General features: G+C 38.8%; 1 protein-coding gene across 1 annotated transcript in view; it reads left to right on the forward strand.

Moving 5' to 3' along the window:
• Positions 1-16,666, forward strand: part of LOC134352277 (protein disulfide-isomerase-like) — a 36,294-nt gene extending 19,628 nt beyond the window's left edge. The window contains exons 4-11 of the mRNA XM_063059567.1: positions 934-1,067; positions 6,041-6,157; positions 6,556-6,681; positions 8,895-9,092; positions 13,471-13,591; positions 14,882-15,066; positions 15,156-15,227; positions 16,613-16,666. Of these exons, the coding sequence (XP_062915637.1) occupies positions 934-1,067; positions 6,041-6,157; positions 6,556-6,681; positions 8,895-9,092; positions 13,471-13,591; positions 14,882-15,066; positions 15,156-15,227; positions 16,613-16,666 (1,007 nt within the window). The remainder of the gene's footprint in view (positions 1-933; positions 1,068-6,040; positions 6,158-6,555; positions 6,682-8,894; positions 9,093-13,470; positions 13,592-14,881; positions 15,067-15,155; positions 15,228-16,612) is intronic.
• The last annotated feature ends 1,685 nt before the right edge of the window (positions 16,667-18,351 follow it).

The following is an 18,351-nucleotide window of genomic DNA, read 5'->3' on the forward strand; positions in this document are numbered from 1 at the left end:
CTGGTGCTCCCCTCCCCCTTTCTTTCTTCCAAGGCGTTCCATCCCATTATCCTCCCCCTCCTCCAGCCTTGTGTCCCTTTTGCCAATCAAATTCCCAGCTCTTGGCTTCATCCCTCCCCCTCCTGTCTTCTCCTATCATGTTGGGTCTCCCCCTCCCACTTTCAAATCTCTTACTAACTCTTTTTCCGTTAGTCCTGATGAAGGGTCTCAATCTGAGACGTCAACTGTACCTCTTCCTAGAGATGCTGCCTGGTCTGCTGCGTTCACCAGCATTTTGTGTGTGTTGCTTGAATTTCCAGCATCTGCAGATTTTCTCATGTTTGCGTTTTTATGCAATTAGTGCATGTGGTTGACGGTAAATTTGCACTTCACAGCACAAGAACTCAGAAAAGATCTGTTAGGTCAGGACAGCATTTTTATTTATTTTTGAAACATGTTTCAATTAGATTGAAAGGTTCTGTAATGGTACACAATGCTTACATTTGAGTTCGTTATTCACAGCAATATTTAAAGCAGGTTTTAATAATATGGATTTCTGGAAGCAATCATTTTGGTTTAATTTATATATTTGAAATTAGTTAGGAAGATCAGCAAATTCAATTTAACCTTTTTAATGCAGGTTATGTAATATCAATTTGATAACGAACTGTTATAAAGGTATGGGACTGCACAGGAAAAGTCACATGACATTTTTAGCTACCGTTTCCAGCTGTTATCATTATTTTATAGTATTGTACACAAATACATTGGCATTCTAAATGGCATGAAGAAGCCCCAGTAGAGATAAAATATGAAAAATAAGCCCCGATAAAAAAGGAAAAGAAATGTATACTCTTTTCTTGAGTTAGCAAGCCATGAATTTCAGTAAGTAAATGCAGAAATTAGATTTTTCATAAAAATTAAATGCTACATAGTCTAAATCCTTTCTTTCAGGAGTAAGAACAGGTGTTTCCATTATCACCTGGTTAAAGAGAAGGATTGGTGATAGTGCCGTACGACTGACCAGTATGTCTCAAATTGAAGCTTTTATTAACTCTGAGGATGTGGTGGTAGTCGGTTTCTTTAAGGTAATTATTCTATCCAGTTTTAAAATTAATGGTTTTTGGGCATGTAGACATTGTTGTGCTTTGTGCTAATGCCTGATCACTTTCCCTACATGGAATCATCAAATTGTCCTTAAAGAGATTTGAACTATCAGAGGGATGGTTTGTATCCTGAATCTTGCACCATGTTACACCACATTTCCCAGTGAGAGCTGAAGAGATCCATTCCCTTTTCTACTTCTCCACTAAGCTTTTTGCAGAAATGTTTGTCAGATACTAAAGGATTAATCAACCTAACAGCTACAGACAACTACATACAAAGATGAACTGGAGGCTATAGGTTTCACAGGGGTCACATATTTAGATTCCCACCACCACCATCTGACCCCATCCCCCAGGCGATTCCTTATCCAAAGCCCAATGCCTTTGAAAGCATCATTGTAACACAATTACTTAAACTTATAATTAAAGTCTGATTACATAGAATAGAACAACACAAAGTTGTGCTGAGCCAATTACATTAGTGATCAAATACTGTAACAATCTGCTCTAATCCGTACCTTTCCATTTCCTGCATATGCCTATCTAAGATCCTTTTGAATGTACTTATTGTATTTACATTCACCACTACCCCAGGCAGATCTTCCGAGTATCCACCACTCTATATGTAAAAGACTTGACCTGCACACCTCCTTTAAACTTTACATTAAATGCATGCCTCCTGGCAATAGATCGTTCAACCCAGGGAAACGATACCGGCTGCCTATCAATGCCTCTCATAATTTCATAAACCTCTATCAGATCTCCCTCAGTCTCAGCCGCTCCAGAGAAGACAACCAAAGTTTGTCTAACCTCTCCTTACAGCAGGAGCCCTCTAATCCAAGCAGCTTCCTGGTGGCAAGGTAGACGAGTGGTTAGTACAACCCCTTACAGTATTGGTGGCTCGGGCTCAATTGCCGCTGATGCCTGTAAGGAGTTTGTACGTCTTCCCGGTGGGTTTGTTTGGGTGCTCCAGTTTCCTTCCACAGTCCGAAGATGTACAGGGTGGTAGATTCATTGGTCATTGTAAATCATCCTGTGATTAGGCTAGGATTAAATCAGGGGATTGCTGGGCAGCGTGGCTTGAAGGGCTGTAAGGGCCTATTTCATATTGTACCCAAACAAACAAACAAACAAATAAATAAACAACTAACTAACTAACTAACTAACTGCATCCTCTCTAAATCCTCAACATCTTTCCAATAACGAGGAAACCAGAAATGAATGCAGTACTCAGGATATAGTCTAACCTAAAATTTTATAAAGCTGCAACAAATTTCCTGAATCTTGAACTCAGTTCCTAAACTAACAAATGCAAGCTTGCCATATGCCCTCTTTACCACCCTATCAACACATGTAGCCATTTTCATGGAGCTGTAGACTTGGACCTTAATCTCCCTCTGCACATCAGCACTGTTAAGGGACTTTTCATTAACAGTATACTGTGTCTTTACATTTGTCCTCACAAAGCGTAACAATTCGGCCCAGTTCATCTCAATATGTCATTTCTCTGCCCATACCTGCAACTGATCTATATCCTGCTGTGTCCTTTGGCACTCTTCTATGCCATGCACAATATCATCAATCTTCTTATCATCTGCAAAATTACTAACCCGTTCCTCTATGCTTTCATCCATGCTGCTTGCATATATATCACAGACAGCAGTGGTCCCAGTACAGATCCCTGTGGAATATTTCAGTCATAGACTTCTATGCAGTGTAAGTCCCATTGACCACTACCCTACATCTTTTATGGGCAAGTAAATTCTGAATCCAAATGGCCAATTAACTATGGATCCCATTTTTCTTAATCTTCCGGGTGGGCATTCTGTGAAGGATCTTGTTAAGCACCTTACTAAGATTCATGTACAACATCCAAAGCTCTACCCTCATCAATCACTTCTGTCACTTCTTCAAAAAACTCATTCAAGTTAGCAAGATACAACTTGTCTGACTCAAAGCCATACTGACAGTCTCTAATCAGGTCAAGACTTTCCAAATGCTCATAACTCCTACCAGTATGAATACTCTCCAGTAACTTCTTCACCACTGACATGAGACTTACTGGTATATCATCTCCAGGATATTCCCTAATTCCCTTCTTGAATAATTGAACATTAGCTATTCACCAGTCCTCTGGGACTATATCTGTGACTTGTGAGAACATGAAAATATTGGTCAAGCAATCTCATCTCTTGCCTCCCTCAATAAACAGGGATATGTACAACAGCCCCTGAGAGACCCAACACTGCATCCTTTTTAAAAAATCTCAAAATACCCTAGCAAGTTAGCATGGAAAAGTGATGAAAAAGCAGACCTAATGTTTTCATGCCTTCTATTTTCACAATTTTCCATCTTCCTCCATTTTCAATATCCTGATTCATGGTCTCTGTCAACCTTCACATTCATGCTGTAACTAATAATAATTTTGTGAGTTTTCAGGTTAGTTTCCTCACAGGACACATCGATTTTACTGCAACTCTGCATCAGGCTCTCCTGAAACCACAGATAGATTTTAACATGTAACAGCTGCTGAAGTTAATGTCTGAAGGACTTTTGGAGCTAGGACCTGCATCACCGGGTTCAGAAACAGTTATTACCAGCCAACCATCAGGCTCTTGAAACAGAGGACATAACTATACTCGCCCATCACTGAACTGTTCCCACAATCCATGGACTCACTTTCAAAGACTCCTGTTTTTCTTTGCACATTGGTTGTAGTTTGTGCTGTTGTGTGTGGCCTTTCATTAATTCTGTTATGTGCCTTGTACTTAATGTGATTGCCTGCAAGCACATTCATCTCAGGGTTGTATATTGTGACATATATGTACTTTTATAATAAATATACTTTGAACTTATTATTCAAATTTATATAGGCTGTTGTGAATTGGTATACTGAATATGGAAAGAGACAAGAAGTTGGGGAAACAGGAGGAGCTGAAGGCAAATATTGAAGCAGTGAAAACTAGCAATAAATTCTGAACCCTAGAAGGCAATGAATGTGAAAACTAAAACAAAACAAAGGATAACAGGGTTGTCGTGATGGGAGATTTTAATTTCCCCAACATTGATTGGCATCTCCCTAGAGCAAGGGGCTTAGATAGGCTGGAGTTTATAAGGGTGTTGAGGAAGGTTTCAAGACACAATATGTAGATAAGCTTACAAGAGGAAAGGCTGTACTTGATCTGGTATTGGGAAATGAACCTAGTCAGGTGTCAGGTCTCTCAGTGGGAGAACATTTTGGAGATAGTGATCACAATTCTATCTCCTTTACCATAACATTGGAGAGGGATAGGAACAGACGAGATAGGAAAGCGCTTAATTGGCGTTAGGGGAAATATGAAGCTATCAGGCAGGAACCTGGAAGCATAAATTGGGAGCAGATGTTCTCAGGGAAACGTACGGCAGAAATGTGGCAAATACTCAGGGAATATTTGCTTGGCGTTCTGCATAGGTACATTCCAATGAGACAGGGAAAGGATGGTAGGGTACAGGAATCATGGTGTACAAAGGCTGTAGAAAATCTAGTCAAGAAGAAAAGAGAAGCTTAAGAACGGTTCAAAAAAGTAGGTAATGATAGAGATCCAGAAAATTATAAGGCTAGCAGGAAGGAGCTTAAGAATGAAATTAGGAGAGCCAGAAGGAGCCATGGGAAGGCCTTGGTGAGCAGGATTAAGGAAAACCCCAAGGCATTCTACAAGTATGTGAAGGGCAAGAGGATAAGACATGAGAAAATAGGACAAATCAAATGTGACAGTGGAAAAGAGTGCATGGAACCGGAGGAGGTAGCGGATGCACTTAAAGAATATTTTGCTTCAGTGTTCACTACGGAAAAGGACCTTGGCGATTGTAGGGATGACTTAATGGATTAGAAAGCATGAGGATATAGACATTAGGAAAGAGGATGTACTGGAGCTTTTGGAAAGCATCAAGTTGGATAAGTCACCGGGACTGGACGAGATATACTCCAGGCTACTGTGGGAGGCAAGGGAGGAGATCGCTGATCCTCTGGCAATGATCCTTGCATCATCAATGGGGATGGGAGAGGTTCCAGAGGATTGGAGAATAGAAAATATCAAAAAATTCAAACTCGAACATCTAGGACAAAAATCAAGATAGACACCTTCATACATTAAATAGTTAAAATCCTGAAGTTTCTCATGCAAGGTACAGATAATTTATATGTATATAAATCACTGATAACAACTTTCGGTGCCAGAAGTTTAAATTTGCCATTTTGAAGATGTAATGAAGAGAAGTTTTCCACATTTTCAATAAATTTTCTGTTGTGTTATAATAGGAAGTTATTAGATAAAAATATTTATTTCAATGCAGGATCTAAAAGGTAATGACACTCAAACTTTTTATGAGACTGCACAAGATATTCCTCATCTCCCATTTGGTATCACAAACAGTGCAAAACATTTTGTTAAGTATGGCATCACCAGGGATACCGTCATTCTGTTCAGAAAGGTATGACTCTGATATCAATGGTTATGTCTATAATGTTTGAAATTAATATAGGTTTTTTGATTTCAAAGTTTAAGTAGTTATATAAAATTAAGGAGACCATAAGGTTTTGATTTAAACACTGCTAACTGCTAAAAGGTGCTGTTGATGTCCTTTGCATCAGCAGATTTGTTGCCTCTGGAACGTAACCAACTGCGTCAGTAACAAGTATCTTTTGATTGCTTAACGTTATAGGATTATAGGCAATTATAGGATTACTTGATCATGTCAATCTGAAGTGTAACCAACAGCAGAAAATGGATGAAAATGTGAACAGTTTTTTAAGGAGAAATATAACAAATTTCTGTTAACAGAATGAGATAGAAACGCATACTTCCATATTGTTGTTTGTGAAATATGTGAAAAGTCAGGCAAGCTATTATTGTAATTTATGCTGTTAAAGAGTCGATGATCATTTCTAAACATTCTGCTTTTCTTTTTGGTTGTAGTTTGAAGAAAGGCGTATTGATTATGAAATCACTGATGAAAATAGAATGGAGAAAAATATTCTTAATAAATTCATCAAAGTCAATGAGCTGCAGTTAGTCACAGAATATAATCAACAGGTACATTTGTACCTTAATTAAATATAATTAACAATTTTAAACTTTTCATACTGTATATTGATATATTCAGAAGGGAATTTAATTGTTTATTTGGGAACCTCATAATTTCACTCAATTCAAATGGTGTATTCTCTTATTCCATATTACCACATAGAAATTAATGAAATGATATGAATTATTAAACATATTTATATTATGTTACATTTCTGACTATAAAACCATGGTAGCCAAGATCTTCTGTGTCCATATGTAAGTTTGAAGTCGTATTCCTAACATAAAAATTTTAGAATTTTTCTCCAAAGTAGTACCTAAAAGCCATTTTTTGTTTGCAATATATTCAAAATGCTCCATTTTGAGAGATTAAGCCTTTTTTTCAATATCTAAAATATATTTTTCAGAATTCTATGAAAACCTTTGATGTTGACGTCGACAGTCACCTTTTGCTCTTTGCAGACAAGACCTCAAAGGACTTTAATGAGATTCACGAAGGCTTTAAAGATGCAGCTGTTCACTTCAAGGGCCAGGTTTGTTGTGCTACTGTTTGTTTTAAATAAATTAATTAATCCATACTGCAAACTTAAAGTGAAAAGTACAAATAATTAATTAATTATTTTTTACTTAAACATGCATTTCATGACATTTGGTTTTACTTGCATCTTTTTTCTTTCAGATTCCAGTATTTTAATTTAATCTGCCTTTTACACCTACAGTAATACACAGCTTTCTGACAGTCATAAAACTCTTGATATTGTAATAATTATTATACTTTTACTCTTCCAATCATTCTCAAATCAAATATGGACCACGGCTTAAAAAATAGCACTCAGTGTCAATCAGTCAACTAACACTGAGATTGTAGTGCAGCCCAGAAATTAAATCAACATAGACTTTAAAATGTATTTTATCCTTTTCACTGACTCAAGCATTATAACATCTTTACTATTTTGAGCAAGAGGCCTTGATAATTATGCTGTAATGTCAGTCTGGTTTCCCTCTCTCACTGCCATACACGTTTTTGACATTTGTAATTTAATCCACATTTATTTAATGCAGATCATTTATCATTCATCTGATTCTGATCTTATAATGAGATGGCTATCAAGAACCATTTCTTATTCACCCAATTTCTCTTAAAGTTGTTTATAGTCAACATGATGAGATTATGCCCAGAATTTCAATCAAAAATGCTTAATGATATTATAGTTAAAACACTTTTTCTGAATAATCAGCACGACACGATCTATTATCAAGTTATGCATTTTTTAATCACTAACCATTGCCAGACACATAATGGAAACTGTTTAGTTTAACCAAATGCTTGTCATAAAATGATTAGATTTGTGCTGATCAAACAATAATGCATCTGCTAGAATTGTGTTGTGGTAAAATTTAGAGCTGGTTTGATCATTTGTAGGGCATTCGAAGTTTGACACATGAAAAATATCCTGATGTTCTAGGTGAGAGAAGAGGTCAGTGTTAACCCTTCACATTATGGTGGCAAGTCAACAGACTTCTGATCTGTAATGAGATGGACCTTGGGTATATGGGGATAGAAATGAAGTAACAATGAAGTCAGCCATGATCCCATTAAATAATGGATCAAGCTTGAAGGTCTAAGTGATCTCCTCCTTCGCCCAATTCATATGCTTTACGTTGCTTGCCTATGTTACCAGATCAGAGCACCAACTGTACTCTGTATCTTTAGCGATCTTGAAGTTGAACATGCATTACCACATGATCTTGAAATGCTGGCTTTCTGTCCTGGTAGGGAAAATGCAACACTCCATGGAATCTTTATACTGGTTCTTTTGAAGTTCTCAGTTTTGCTAATCCATTGATTCCAAGCCTCACTGATTCTTGCTCAATTGAATTGAAATCATGGAGAAGGTGATTATCAAGCCAACATACTTTAAACTAATATATACTTGCATAAATAGTAAGGAAAAACAGGCTTTAGTATATAATGTCCCATCGGAATTTCTAATTGCTAATATTTGATGAGGACTAAAATAATTACCGTATTTATCTCGTGCAGATTGTAGAAAAACTCAACAAATTTCAATTACGCTAAGAAGTTTTAACTGATTCTGGTGTGTGTGTTCATCCAATTAATTTACTCACATAGGAACCCAACTGGGTTATCAGAATATAAGCACAAGTAAGCTATTTTTGATCCATTTAATAATTGGTAATTGGAAGTAAGATTTACATTGTAAAATATCTTCCATATTATTCCAACATAAGGACCAACACAGACACTAAAATCCTGATGATACTTCATCTGTATATAATTTAGGAAACATGAAAGGTGAATTACTTACAGTTACCAATAGCAATACCTTGATAGTATTTAGATCATTGTAATGACATTGACTGAGGGATAAGCATTGACCTAGATGCCAGGTAGCATTCTCCTAACCTTGGAAGAAGATCTGTTGTGAGAGGGCAGATATGTGTCAGTTTATTGCCTCATTTGAATGATGGCTTCTGTGCATTGCAACATTAGCTCAATACAGCTATGTTAGTTACTTCTGCTCAGACTTGAGCCCACAATTTTCAGACATGGGGAAAAGAGTGGTATCAGCAGAGCCATATCTGGCTTGTATACCAATCTCTTTTATTAATAATTAACAAAAATATATATTTCAAATGAAAATTCTATTTTTCTGCTCTTTAAATAGTCTACTGCTTTTACAGATATTTTGATTCCAACAACACTAATTTTTGAACTCTTCAGATAATCTTTATTTTGGTTGACACTGATGAAAATAGAAATGGCCGCATCAGAGAATTTTTCCAGATTCGAGACTTGGACATACCTGCTGTTCGAATGATTAATATAACAGAGACAGTGAGATACAGAATGCAAGCTGACAAGGTCACAACTGAAGAAGTGGAAAAATTCTGCCAGGCATACATTGATGGGAAAGAAAAGGTAATGTAACGTCAATAGAAGATAACCACACAACATGTAAAGTGGTCATTATCAGAAGCAAAGATGGTGCTTCTCCTTGCATCCCCTAGACTTTCAAATGTAAACATTTAAATATGTATGTATCTAAGAGAGAGAGAGACAGAGACAGAGAATGTCATTATGTTTGTGTTAGTATTACCGTATTAAAAGCATTTAATATCTTTAATAAGTATAATTTTGATAATGTAAGATCTAACATGAATGTTCTGTATTTACGTATGTGTGTGTGCATGTGTATTTGACTGTGCAATTGTTTAATATGGTTTGTACGTGTAAATGCTGCATGTGTGTATCTGAAAGAGTGATAAAGGGAGAGAGCAAGAGAGAGAGACAGAACGTCATTTTTTTTGTGTTAGCATTATGAAACATCACTGCCCTTTGTGGATGCTTTTTCTCATTATCTTAAAGCTCCTTTAGCAAATAATCTGGGTAAAGTCAAGTTAAAGTCCACAGTCATATCTGATGTTAATTAATTTTCTTGGCTGCCAACAACACTGAACAAGTTTCTTTCTGGCAACAACTGGAGACTTTGCAAGGACCTGTCAGTCTACAATTCATAACTGCATTCTTAATATCACAAAGCTGTAATGTTGACCTGCTTGTGAAATCACCTTTGGGATGATTCAGAGCAGGTCCTCACAGTTTTTCTGAAAGAGGAAACTGCAGCTTTGACATCTGAGTGATCAATTCGTCATCCTTGCAACTTCCAAAAGGACAAATGAACAGCAGCTAAATTATATCAAATATCCAAGTAGTCTGAACCCACAATCATAAAAATGTACATTTTCTGTGATGCCAGTGTTGGTTATAACCCAGTAAATCACAGGTTATCCACTACCTCCCAGATCATGATCAATCAATTGACGTTTCCTGGAGAAGTTAGCTAAGATATGCCCCAGGAAAAGTGCTGCAGGGTCCAGTTATCATAATTTTATTTATTCATTTGACCTTCCATTATAAAGTCAGATAAAAGGATATTTGCTGATGATTGTATGCAGTTCAATTCCATTTACAGCTGCTCGGCAAATAGAGCAGCAAGACAGAGACAACATACAGCACGGCTCGTATGTGGCAGGGAACTTCTGCACAATGAAAATGCCAGTTAAGGACCAAAACCAAGTCTGACAACTTACCCCTGAAATTCAATTACCGTTGCGGAAGTCCCCGCCATAAATATCCTATTGGTTCATTAAGGTTGTTATAGCTGGGGTCGGTAGTTCCCACAACCTATCAAATGCTCCCAGTGGAGTGCATCACAGAAAATCTCTGACAACCAAGTCCAACTCCTGGCCTTCATGTGTGGCTTAGCTACTAAGCCCAGAGGAACCATTTCTACTGCCAAAGGCAGGTTACTGGAGCCTTAAAACCAGTCACGTAGTGCAGATGGGGCTCCTCAGCCACAGTCGGGGGCTCACCAGCCTGCAGATGGGGGCTCATCTAGGAGAAGGAACACCCTGATCTCAGATCTCCACTACCTTGCAGCTATATCCACTCACAGGGAAAAAAGACCAGGGCTGGAGTCCCTAAGGCAGTCCTACGCTGAGTTCAACACTGGCTGGCACCTCCTGCAACGGCACTGATGCTGAACTGTATAAGTCTCTGCTGTTCCTTTGGATTCATCAGCTACATGGAGAAGGAGGGCCTGCTACACGGGCAACAGCTTGCTCTCCATATCGTACTGCCCTGGCTTGTGTATCAGGTAAACAGTTAGGATGTGATAGGTCAGACCCCACTTGGAGTACCGTGTTCAATTCTGGTCATTTCACTACACGGAGTATGTGACTACCATAGCAAGCGTGCAGAGGAGATTTACAAAGATGTTACCTGGATTGGAGAGTGTGCCTTTTGAGAATAGGTTGAGTGAATTTGTTTTTTTCTCCTTGAGGTGATGGAGGATGAGAGGTGACCTGATAGATGATGAGAGACATTGATTGTGTGGATAGCCAGAGGCTTTTTCCCCAGGGCTGAGATGGCTAACACAAAGGGGCATAGTTTTAAGGTGCTTGGAAGTCAGGGGTAAGTTTTTTTTTACATAGAGAGTGGTGGATGCGTGGAATGCACTGCTGGCAATGGTGGTGGATTCAGATAAAATGGGGTCTTTTTAGAGACTCTTCAATAGGTACATTGAGCTTAGAAAAATAGAAAGCTCTGCGGTAGGGTATTTCTAGGCAGTTTCTCGAGTAGGTTACACGGTCGGCACAATATTGTGGGCCAAACAGTCTGAAATGTGCTGTAGATTTCTATGTTCTATGATATCCATAGTAAACCCTGACCAGCAGTGGGCCTCAACGCATATCCTGGAGATTACCACTGGCAAGAAACTCAAGTGGATAAGCCATGTCATACCATCTCTACAAAACATGCCAGACGACGGGTATTGTGTGACGAGTGACTTTTATCCTAACAGTCCAAGGCCTTTCCACCATCAACAGGGCAAAAGTCGAAGTATGGTGGAATACTCTCTACTTGCTTGAAGAATTGCAGTTCCAGCAGCTCTCAGGAAATCTGCTTTGATTGGCTTCCTATCCATTGTCCTAAATGTTAATTCTCAACATCATCATCTACAACATGCACTGCAATTACTTGCCTAGACTACTTCATTAGTACCTTCTAATCCCATGATCTGTACTACCAAGGATGCACTGGAACTTCACTTCCTGCAGGTTCCTTTCAGAGTCTCATATCACAATCATTCCAAAATATATTGTTGATCCTTAATTAATTAAGGGGCTGCATGGTAGCATTATGGTTAGCATAATGCTTTCCTGTGCCAGCAGTATGTTAGGTGTTCTATTCCCACCGCTAGCTATAAGGAATTTGCAAGTTCTCCCCATGACCACATGGGGTTCCTCCAGGTGCTCCAGTTTCCTCCCATGTTCCAAAGATGGACAAGTTAGGATAAGTAAGTTGTGGGCATGCTATGTTGGTGCCAAAGGTAGAGTGACACTTGCAGGCTGACTCCAGCACATCTTGGTCTGTGTTAGTAGTTGATGCAAATAACGCATTTCGCTGTATGTTTCAATGTACATGTGACAAATAAAACTAATCATTAAATCTTCTATCTTTGTCTCTGGATCTAAATCCTGGAACTCCTTCATGGATACACTGTGGGAACACCTTTACCAGAAAGATTGCACTGGTTCAACCTGGTGGCTCTCTACTTTTTCCTCAAGGACACAAAGGAATGGCTAATAAGTGTCAGCTATGCTAGCAACACTCTGATCCCCAAAACAGGAATTAATCAAAAGGAAAGGCTGCATACACCTCCAATTACAGAGTATCACTGTACTACAACATTGATTCTAATATTGATTTCTGTTAGAGGTGTGTGACAATAGAAATGGACTGTCAGTCTAGGTACCATATCCGATGCAGACTTTGGTGACCATGGTTTTCCATATAGATCTATCCTTCGTTTTTTGGATGACTTCCATTTCCTCAACGTGTAGCCACCTGGCTATGCTTTTGATGTACATAAACTGAGGTCTTCCTCTAGGTTTACTCCCCTCAATCTTTCCAGAGAGTATGAGTTTTTCTAGTTCATCTTTCCGCATGATGTGTCCTAGGAATCTGAGTTGTCTTTCTCTTATTTTTGGTATGAATGATCGAACTGCTTGGGCTCTTCTGAGAACTTCTTCATTTGATGTGTGTGTGGTCCATGATATTTTTAACATTCTCCTGTAGAACCATAATTCAGCTGCTAATTCAGAAATGGACAGTTCCCTAAATTGCTTGTTATGATTTCTACCATATAATGTAGAATGGAAGGAGGCATTGACCAGTTTATGAAGGAACAGTGACAACAAGCTGTTGTATAGTAGAGGGAGGTTAAGGAGAAGTTATAGAAAATTGATCAGTCATAGCTGGTAGGAGATGATTGGATAAACCTTAGGTGTTCATTTTCAAGAAACAAACAACCGTTGTTGCAGTTTTTTATGTGGAAATGTATTATTTCAGGACCAGGTTTCAAAAGTTACTTGTAATCTGTCTATCTTGTCAAAAAAAATTATATTTGGCATCCAAAAACAGTATACAGCATACCTTCTTTTTGTGATTTTGAATCCATTGTTCAAAAGGACTTTATTGGCAGGTTTTTGAGGGAGGGCAACAGCAAAGTACGAGACTTCAGTCTCAAACGTTTGCCCTGGAGATTGGGTGGTGGTGATTGTGAGCCTTAATTATTTTTCCTCCTGCTCATTATCAATGCAAAGAAGAGTTTGGCACCTTTCCAAGGGCTTCAGGTGATTGTTAAATAAGGACAAGTATGATGGAGGTATCTTATTAACTTTTCAAATTGAGTTTTAGCTGATGATAATAATATGTGCTCGTTACACAATAGCCTGAAGAGTCCAGCGAAGAAATTCCAGAAGATTGGAATAAGAATCCTGTTAAAGTTTTAGTGGGAAAAAATTTTGAAGAAGTTGTGTTTAATGAGACAAAGGATGTCTTTGTCCTCTTTTGTAAGTATATTTTAGATGTTCACAGATTATCTTTGCAGAATATAAATATAAATAAACTTCACGAAAGTTTTAGATAACCATATAACACATGATATGTTCAATGGAAAGGTAATCTGTAGGAGTTTGTAACAATCAGATTGGCAATGTCCACATTTTGTATCCACACTGCAGTTAAATTTTAGTCCCCTGGAGTCCAATATTATTCTGCTGTAATTTATTCTGAGTCCTTAATGTTGAAAACAACTCAACATTCATTTACTTTCACCATTTCTTCCTCTTCTTTTCTGATGGTTATGACTATATCGGGCATCAGTTACTCCTCTGAATCTTAAACAACCAACATATGCATGAGGAGCATCCAATTACTTGCCTTAAGGGGATGGAACAACATGTTGTGTTCACCACTACCCATAGTGCTCATTTCCAGTGGCTGGATAGATACAGATGTCACAATAGATCTTTTTTCGCTTCTATTTGCAGCATTAATAACAATGTCTCAGTCATTAGCCTGATTGAGGAAATAGGCCACAGCACATGGCCATAAGGTGCAGAGTAATCCTGCACGAGTTCAAACAGCTGATCCACTGGAAGAGACCAATGCACTATGGTAACCAACTCATACAATGTTGAGAAACAGCCCCTTCAGTGGCAGAAGAAACAGTTAATAAAGCTCAAAGTAAATTTGTTATCAAAGTACGTTTCTGTCACTATATACTACCCAAGATTCATTTTCTTTAGGCATTCATGGTAAAACAAAATACAAGGATCAATGAAAAACTACACACAAAGATTGTCAGCAATCACATTGCAAAATATGACAAACTGTACAAAATACAATAATAATAATGTAAATAAATAATATTGAGAACATGAGTTGTAGAGTCATTGACAGCGAGTCCATAGGTTGAGTTCAGTATAGAAGTGAGTGGTTCAGGACCCTGATGGTTGATAGGTAATAACTGTTCTCGAACCTGGTGGTGTGAGCCCAGAGGCTCCTGTACTACCTTCCTGATGGCAGCAGTGAGAAGAGAGCATGACCTAGCTGGTGGGATTCCCAGATGATGGATGCTGTTTTCCTGAATGTAGATGTGCACAGTGGTGGGGAGGGTTTTCCTGTGATGGACCGGGCTGCATCCATCACCTTTTGTAGGCTCTTCCATTCTTGTGCATTGGTGTTTCCATTCCAGGCTGAGGTGCATCTAGTGATAACTATACACATTAGTAAAACATTTCTCTTGCAATATCTGATATATTGTTAAATAATGACTTATTCCTTTCTCAACCTTTAAGGTGCTCCGTGGTCTCAAAGATGCAAGGACATTAATTCTATATGGGAACAGCTGGGGAAGAAGTACAACTATTCTGAGAATATTATTATTGCTAAGATAGACATTACAGCAAATGATGTTAATTTTGCTGTCATAGTTGAGAAGTTTCCGAGCGTGAAGTATTTTCCTGCTGAATCAGAGAAAAAGGTTTGTACCTTCAGGATCCTTTGTCTCTTTTCCAAATATTTGCTTTATCTGCTTTTTGATGCTGATATTTCCCTCCTATTTTCATAAAGATTGTACACTACACTGGAGCTCATACTCTGGAAGCCTTATCTCAGTTTCTGGACAAACAGGAAGAATTAAAGGTAAGAGTTCAGCCATGACAAGTTCAGACAACTTGATTTCAGAACAATGCTAAAGACTGGAATTTCTAGCAATATCTTAGGAGACAAATCTGCTTTTTAATATGTACACCCACATATTTTAACAAATTTTCATAATAAAATATTTACCTGCTTTAGTTCAGAAAATAGAGTGCTCAAGTTGAGCCCCTGAAGCTTGAGTATATCCAGTCTTTGCACGTTCTCCCTATGATCACAGGGGTTTCCTCCAGGTGTTTTGGTTTTCTCCCACAGTCCAAAGACTGACTAGTTAATTGGTCATTGTAGATTGTCCCGAGATTGGGCTAGGGTTGGATTGGGGTTTGCTGAGCAGTGTAGCTCAAAGGGCCAGAAGGGCCTATTCTGCACTGTATCTCAATGAATATAGAATGGCAGCCCGTCCTGGAGTTGGAGGACTGTCTGTGTGTGTGGGTGGCGGGAGGAAGGAAAGGGGCTTGTGTTGCTGCCGTTGTTTTGTTGCTTGTTATGTTCTGTGTTGTTGCGTTCCATGTTCTGCTGAACATTATAGGCATGCTGGAAATCTGTGCCGACCCTCGCGGGCTGCCAGCAGTATATTTATTTATTTGTGTTGGTTGTTAATGTAAGCAACGCATTTCACATGTGTTAAATGAATTTGAATCTGAACTTTATATCCTCCTTTGCTTTCAAGAGATTCGATGCCATTAGAAGGGTAATGAAGTTTTCCCCATATCTAACCCTTGACCAAAGAGTCCAATATTTATTTCATGAGGAACCTTGATTTATTGCTTCATTTCCTAAAAACAGTGACAACAGTTTAAAAGAACTTCATTGGCCACAACACACTTCGGATTTCCTAAAGCTCTGAGAAGTGTCGTGGAACAGTTTTTAAAAAAATTTATTGACACATATCGATTAGATAATAATTGCAGTAATGTATTATTTTCTGGCATAGATGTTGCAGCAAGGATCTTGGTGAAGATCAGTGCTACAAACAGATAAGCATTTGGTGACTGCATGGTGGAGGAGGAGACTACCACAAGGCAGTTCTCCCTCTAGAGCACATTTGCCAGACTACCCCGCGTGGTGGCATCAACACAGGTACAGGAAGGCAATATAATTGGTTGGGAAGCGCTTCCGTACCCCCTTCCTCAACTTGCATACGAGTGGATGGATAGGGAAAGATAGGGAGGAATCTGGGTAGAGAAGGAGGGAGTTTTCAGATAGCTTTGTCCATGGACTGCACCAAGACCATCACAGCTAACTTCGAGCAGAGACCCCACCAATATCTCAAATGAATCTCTCAAGTCTCAGGTAAATTGTCCTGGTTACAATATCTGACAGAATGAAAGTACAGCTCAACATTCTGATCTCTACAATTGTTCTTGCAGAAACTTCGTGAAAATTCACATGCTACAGATGAAGAAATAAAAGATGAACTTTAATGATATAAAATACCAAGAAGCCTTTACTGAATGTTTATCTTTAACTGTCCCTCCTAGTTGTCTACAATTGATGAGGATATAGTGATCAGATGATGGGATGATTTAAAGCAGGTTTATCTGTACAGTCTTTATATCAGTGTATCCTGTGCAAATGCTAAAATAACACGCATTAGATAAATGTTCAGGAATAAAAGTTGAATCATTATATTTTGTGATTTTTGATAAAAATATAAAATGAACTGTTTGAAATCATTACGTTGCTACTCATCGCATATTGCTACACAGACAGCTAGAGAAGAAGCTGGACTCGAATACAGTGAAAAAGTACAATGAACAACTTCACTATCAGAATCAAAAATAATCCTTCCTCGAGTTTATGGATGGCCAAGTTGAACAAGTATCCAGTTAAGCATAAAACTAGAAAAATACCTTAATTATCCCAACAAAATATCCAAAAATGGACCAAAGCAGTGCTACCATTACAAAAATCATTTTATACATTCACTTTATCGGAAAGTTGGTAATTGGATCACTTTTCAAATGTGATGGTTGTATCAGACTGATCAGCTCTGAAGCACATGGGAAATCCGGGCTTCACTGCTAAGGCCACTACAGCAACTTGGCACCCGAAGTGGAGGTTCTAATTGGTTTTGTTCAGTTGCAGATATGGGTGGAAAAATGGCAGATAGAGTTCGATCTGAGCAAGTCTGGGGTGTTGCACTTTGTGAGATCAAATGTAAAGGCACTACTACTACTACTACTACTACGCCGACTCAGGCCTAGGGGGCCAGTGTCGGGCACGATGACGGACTCTCCACTTCTCCCTCTTCCTCATCAGTGTGTTCAGTTCATCTACATTAGTCACGCCGCTGTCTTCTAGGAGCGTGTTGACCATAGTCTTGGGAGGGTGTCCAGGGTTCATCCTCCCATGCTTGGGCCCCCATATGATGACTAGCCTGGCAGGTAGCTCAGGGTGGCATAGACAGTGCCACGCTAGTTGCAGTCTTCTCACCTCGATTTTAGTGGTGAGCATCAGTAGGTTGTTATAGAGCTCGACGTTCGTCATATGCTATTGCCAACTCACGTCAAGAGCCATCCAGAGCATTCGTGTATAGCAACCATCTGGAGACTTTCGCATAGTGTTGGTGAGTGTCCTTGTCTTGCATCCGTATGTGAGAATGGACTCTATGACTGCTATGAAAATCCTCTTTTTAAGCCCTCTGGTCAGGTTCGACTTCCAGATTTCCTTCATGTCGTTCATAGCCCTCTACGCCAGCGCCTTCGGTATCTTTATGTCTTTCTCCGAACTCATCATTCTTGACCTGAGGTACTTGTAGTAAAGGCACAGTACACTGTTAATGGCAGGATCCTCAGTTGCTGATGTACAAAGGGATCAGGAGCATGGGCTCCAGGTCTATCACTCTCTGAAAGCAGGCTTATAAGTTGACAGGGTAATAAAGCATGCGTATGGCATTCTTGCCTTTATTAGATGAGTCACTGAGTTCAAGAATCAGGAAGTTGTATCATTAAAAACCTCTGGTTAGGCTGCAACCAGAATACTGCACTCAGTTCCGCTATCCCCACTTTAGGAAGGATGTGGACACCACGGAAAGGGTACTGAAGAATTTTACCGGAATGCTCCTTGGATTAGAGGGCATGTACTACAAGGAAAGATTGGACAAACT

The sequence above is a fragment of the Mobula hypostoma genome, chromosome 9 (assembly GCF_963921235.1).
Source record: "Mobula hypostoma chromosome 9, sMobHyp1.1, whole genome shotgun sequence".
NCBI classification, from domain to species: Eukaryota; Metazoa; Chordata; class Chondrichthyes; order Myliobatiformes; family Myliobatidae; genus Mobula; species Mobula hypostoma.